At 57.9% G+C, this 4,988-nt stretch overlaps 1 protein-coding gene across 1 annotated transcript in view; it reads left to right on the top strand.

Annotated features, from left to right (window-relative positions):
- The first annotated feature begins 2,775 nt into the window (after positions 1–2,775).
- The window catches only part of LOC106817953 (myc-associated zinc finger protein-like), an 11,970-nt gene continuing 9,757 nt past the window's right edge, over positions 2,776–4,988 (top strand). Inside the window, exons 1-3 of the mRNA XM_014822658.1 lie at positions 2,776–2,851; positions 4,303–4,459; positions 4,748–4,969. Coding sequence (XP_014678144.1) covers positions 4,340–4,459; positions 4,748–4,969 — 342 coding nt within the window. The 5' untranslated portion in view covers positions 2,776–2,851; positions 4,303–4,339. The remainder of the gene's footprint in view (positions 2,852–4,302; positions 4,460–4,747; positions 4,970–4,988) is intronic.

Below are 4,988 nucleotides of genomic sequence, written 5' to 3'. Positions count from 1 at the left end.
CGGAGCACGCACAGTGTATATCGGTTGCTGACGCCACCTGGTGGCAGAATCTCACGCGATAGCATGCCAAGCCGGCGAAACCGCTGCACACCGCCCCCTGCTGGGGCGTTAGATGTGCTGAGAGCTTGCCAAACCCATGTCCTCGTTTCGTCGATCAACCCCGTGACCTCTTGAACCCGTGACCTCTTGACCCCGTGACCTCTGTGGGCAGGGTCAAGCAGGAGGCGGTCGACCTCTACGAAGAGCTGGTGCGTGTGGAGCGGCGAAGATCGCTGCCTCCATCGGCCGCCGCAACACCAGGACGAGGACGCGAGGACGACGACGACGGTTGCCGCGGCGACGCGTATCGCGGTCGTCGTGAAGCTGCGAGGAAGCGGGAGGCTGTGCGGCATGCTCTACGTGAAACGCTGCCGGCGTGGCGGCCCTGCACGGCGGGAGGAGGCGGGGAGGAACAGGAGGAGGAGGAGGAGGAGGAGAAGCGAGGAAAGCACACGCTAGCCGGAGCAGTCCCAACATCTCCATATCGAAGGTACGTGAACACTCCCGCTCTCTGCCTCCCTCCATGCCCTCTCTCCTCTCTGCTCCTTTCTCCACCTCTCTCTATGTGCCATCTCTCCTCCTCTACCACTCTCCGCTCCCTACTTCCGCTCCTCCCTCCCCTATCTCACCTCTTCTCCATGCCTTCCCTCCTTCCTCTCCTCTCACGACGCCGCGCGTCCCCGCAGATCGCCGCGGCTAATCACTATCACCCGTCTCCCTAGGTGACCGGTCGCTTCGCCCCATCGTCCTCGAGCGTCGGCGTCGCGCGACGAAGGCGTGCGTCCGTGCGGGACCTGAATGCAGCGGCAGTCCCGAGTACGTCGCGCGCGCGCCATGTGCCGCTTGTCTGCCCGGCAAGATCTCGCTGAAGCCGAGCCGACTTGACGCGTCACATTGCTCGTGCACACCAACGAGCGTCGCTTCCCCTGCCAGCCTGTGCCACTACGCTGCAAGTCGCGCAACAGCCTCGAGCTGCACCTCACCAACGTGCACGGGTCGACTTCTCGACGATCTCGTCACGGCATCTACAAGCTGCACTTCTGCGCGCGCCGGTAGGTTGAGGCGGAGGTGTGGCGAGGGTGCGGCAGAGGGTGGGAGTGTTGGGAGAGGGGCGAGAGGGGTCGTGCAGGGAGGGAGAGGGCATGAGGAAGGGTAAACTTCTCGAACGATCCGTCACGCCATCTACCAGTGCAACTTCTGCGCGCCGCCGGTGAGTGAGGGAGGTGTGGGAGAGGTGGGTGAGAGGGTGGAGTGTTGGGAGAGGGGGAGAGGGGTGGTGCAGGGAGGGGAGAGGCGTGCAAGGAAGAGGGGGAGGCGCAGGAGGGCAAGGGTGACTTCTCGCAAGCATCCGCTCACGCATCTACAAATGCAACTTCTGTGCACGCTGTGAGTTTGAGGAGGCAGGAGGGGAGAGGGGAGAGGAAGGGCAGAGCGGTGGAGTGTTGCGGCAGAGGGGAGATGGGGTCGTGCATGCCGGCAGGGGAGAGGGGCATAGGGAAGAGTAACTTCTCGAATGATCCGTCACGCATCTACAAGTGCCAACTTCTCGCGCGCGCCGGTGAGTGAGGGGAGGTTGTGCGAGAGGTGGGGAGAGGGTGGGAGTGTTGGAGAGGGGGGAGAGGGGGGGTGCAGGGAGGCGAGAGGGTGCAGGAAGAGGGGAGGGGCAAGAGGGTAGGTGACCTTCTCGAACGATCCGTCACGCATCTGCAAGTGCAACTTCTTGAGTGAGTGCGCCGGTGAGTTGAGGGAGGGAGAGCGGGGAGAGTGGGAGGAGCAGGAGGAAAGAGAAGCGATGGGAGGGTTCTATTGTCTATTATCTATTATCTATTGCACGTTCTATTGTCTCCGCCGCGCCACTAATCGTCTCTCTCTCTCTTTCTTTCTCTCTCCCTCTCTCTCTTTATCACTCACTCTCCCCCTATCTCTCTCTCTCTCTCTCTCTCTCTCTTTTCTCTCTTTCTCTCTCTCGTTCTCTCTCTCTTTCGCTCTCTCTCTCTCTCCTCTGCTCTCTCTCTCTCTCTCTCTTCTCTCTCTCTCTCGCATGAGCTATATTTCTCTTTTTAGGTTTTACAGTAAGAGTTCACTGGGCTACTACATCACGGTGACGCACGGACGCAGCCGCGCGCTCTCGCACGTTCTATTGTCTATTATCTATTTTCTATTGCACATTCTATTGTGTCTGCGCCACTAATATCTGCTTCTGCCCCTCTCTTTTAGATTCTACAGGAAGAGTTCACTGGGCTACCACATCACGGTGACGACGGACGCAGCGCGCCGCTCTCGCGCTTCTGCTCCGTTCCCGTACTCCGCTGCGCCACCTGCTCGCGGCATTCCGCACCGTCTCCGCCGCTCGGCCACCACACAAGCGTCGCGCATGCTCCAGAGGGAGCCAGCACGCGCCGAGCGACTGCGACGACGCACGTCGATTACAAGCCCCAGCAGGGGGCGCCGGCGTCGGCGCCGACGCCGACGGTCGTCGCGACCGTCTCCGCGTGTCGCCGCGGCGACACATCGTCATCAACAGGGGGCCGCGCCAGCGAGGGCGTCGCCGTCGCGCGACAAGATGGCGGCTCGACCGCGGCGACGTGCAAGAGACAGATCTGAGGAGGTGGTGGAGAGATACTGCGAGCACAGTGGCGCTGCCTGCAGCGGCGGAAGAACGCGCAGGTTGTGCCACTCGGTGGCCGGTGCGGGATGCCGGTGGCGCGGACGGCGGCGGTCGGCGGAGGAGGAGGTGGGGCGCGGCTCGCAGCGAGTTTGATGTGAGCATCGATGGGGACGACGCCGGCAGCCTTCCTGCGCAGAAATTTAGGTATTTAACGAGCAGGTTTGTAAATCTCGCTTCACAAGGTGACTCCATTTTGCCCGCGCTTGCACCGAACGCCGTATTTTGATTCAAAAAAATATTTCCACTTTAAAAAGTTTTTGAGTATTACTTTTATATTTACACGTAAAAGTTTTGTATTTATGTGTGGTCGTCTATGGTCGTTATAGATGATTTAATATATTCAAAAATTTATAATTAATATTTCCTCCGTTGTTAATCGCAATTAATCGTTGGCCTGAATTATCAGTTTAATTATCTAAAGTGAGGTCTTTGCCATTTCTGCTACAAAGCTGGAGTGTCTGTATGTGTCGTAATTGGGCAAGTGGACGCACGCGATAACATATAATAAGATTAAAATCGTGAATCTTAATCGTTTAAATTATCATTTTATTGAATAAATAATTGGGGGAACGATGTCGGATTCCGCAAAGTTCTCGCCGCAAAGTCAGAAGATATCGTGCATGCATAAAAGATCGATAGATATTTCGAATTTAAATGAAATCGGCGTAACTAATAGTCGATGTACTCTGCGAAAAATTGCCACTACGCAAAGAGCGAATTGTTGTCTCCAGAACCCTCGGCTTGAGCGAATCGCCGTCTCAGCAACCCTCGCCGTCTTATTGAACCCTCGCCTCGACGCCGAATCGCGTCTCAGCCATCCCTCGCATCTCACGCGAACCTCGCCTCGAGCGAATCGCGTCTCAGCGAACCCTCGCATCTCAGCAAACCCTCGCCTCGAGCGAATCGCCGCTCAGCGAACCCTCGCGTCTTATTGAACCCTCGCTCGAGCGAATCGCGTCTCAGCAACCCTGCGCGTCTTATTGAACCCTCGCCTCGAGCGAATCGCGTCTCAGCGAACCTCGCGTCTTGGCGAACCCTCGCTCGAGCGAATCGCGTCTCAGCGAACCCCTCGCGTCTTATTGAACCCTCGCCTCGAGCGAATCGCATCTCAGCGCAACCCTCGCGTCTTTATTGAACCCTCGCCTCGAGCGATCGCGTCTCAACGAACCCTCGCGTCTTGGCGAACCTCGCCTCGAGCAATCGCGTCTCAGCGAACCCTCGCATCTTATTGAACTCGCTCGCTCTCGAGCGAACTGCGCGCCTCTCAGCGAACGCCTCGCGCTCCTTATTGAACCCTCCGCTCGAGCGAATCGCAGTCTCAGCGAACCCTCGCGTCTTATTGAACCCTCGCCTCGAGCGAATCGCGTCTCAGCGAACCCTCGCGTCTTATTGAACCCTCGCCTCGAGCGAATCGCGTCTCAGCGAACCCTCGCGTCTTATTGAACCCTCACCTCGAGCGAATCACGTCTCAGCCATCCCTCGTATCTCAGCGAACCCTCGCCTCAAGCGAACCCTCGCCTCGAGCGAATCGCATCTCAGCGAACCCTCGCCTCACACGAATCGCGTCTCAGCGAACGCTTGCTTCGCGTCCCCAGGTTCAACCTGCTGTCGGAGAGCCCGCTGGTGACCTTGATGAAGGGCACGAAGGTCACGAGTACGGAGGACGTGTGTCTGGTGCGCTGCGGCCTGTGCGACAAGATGTTCACGCTGCTCGCGACACTGCAGAGCCACCTGTCGTCGCACATCAAGAAGGTAAGCGCGAAAACACACGAACGCCAGGCGCCGACGGTCGGTCGGTCGCGGCCGTCGTATTTTTTAATATTTTTTTTTATTTTTTATTTTTTCTTCTTTTTGTTGTTCTTGTTCTTGTTCTTCCGTTTCGTCTTGTTTTTTCTTTATCATCCTAATCATCATCATCCATCATCGTCGTCGTTGTTGTCATCATCATCATCATCGTCATCATCATTCTACAATAGCTGTATGTACTCGGGGTCGTAACGTTATGACATCACGGCTAACGCGTGCGTTTGTGTGTTTCAGGAATCCGCGGAAGATTGCAGCGAGAGCGGGAAGCAGCGAGGCGGCGCGAGACAGCGTGGAGCGTCTCAGGACGACGGCACCACCGCTGCCGCCACAGCTGCCCTTGTCACAGCGCCCCACTCTCCACGCCCAGTCTCCACCGCCGGCGTCACTACGGAGACCCACTCTCCACGCCCAGTCTCCACCGCCGGCGTCACTACGGAGACCCACTCTACACGCCCAGTCTCCGCCGCCGGCGTCA

This window comes from Priapulus caudatus, unplaced genomic scaffold, assembly GCF_000485595.1.
Source record: "Priapulus caudatus unplaced genomic scaffold, Priapulus_caudatus-5.0.1 Scaffold1945, whole genome shotgun sequence".
Taxonomy (NCBI): domain Eukaryota; kingdom Metazoa; phylum Priapulida; class Priapulimorpha; order Priapulimorphida; family Priapulidae; genus Priapulus; species Priapulus caudatus.
The sequence above is the reverse complement of the archived record's forward strand: the minus strand, read 5'-3'. Positions and strand labels throughout refer to the sequence as shown.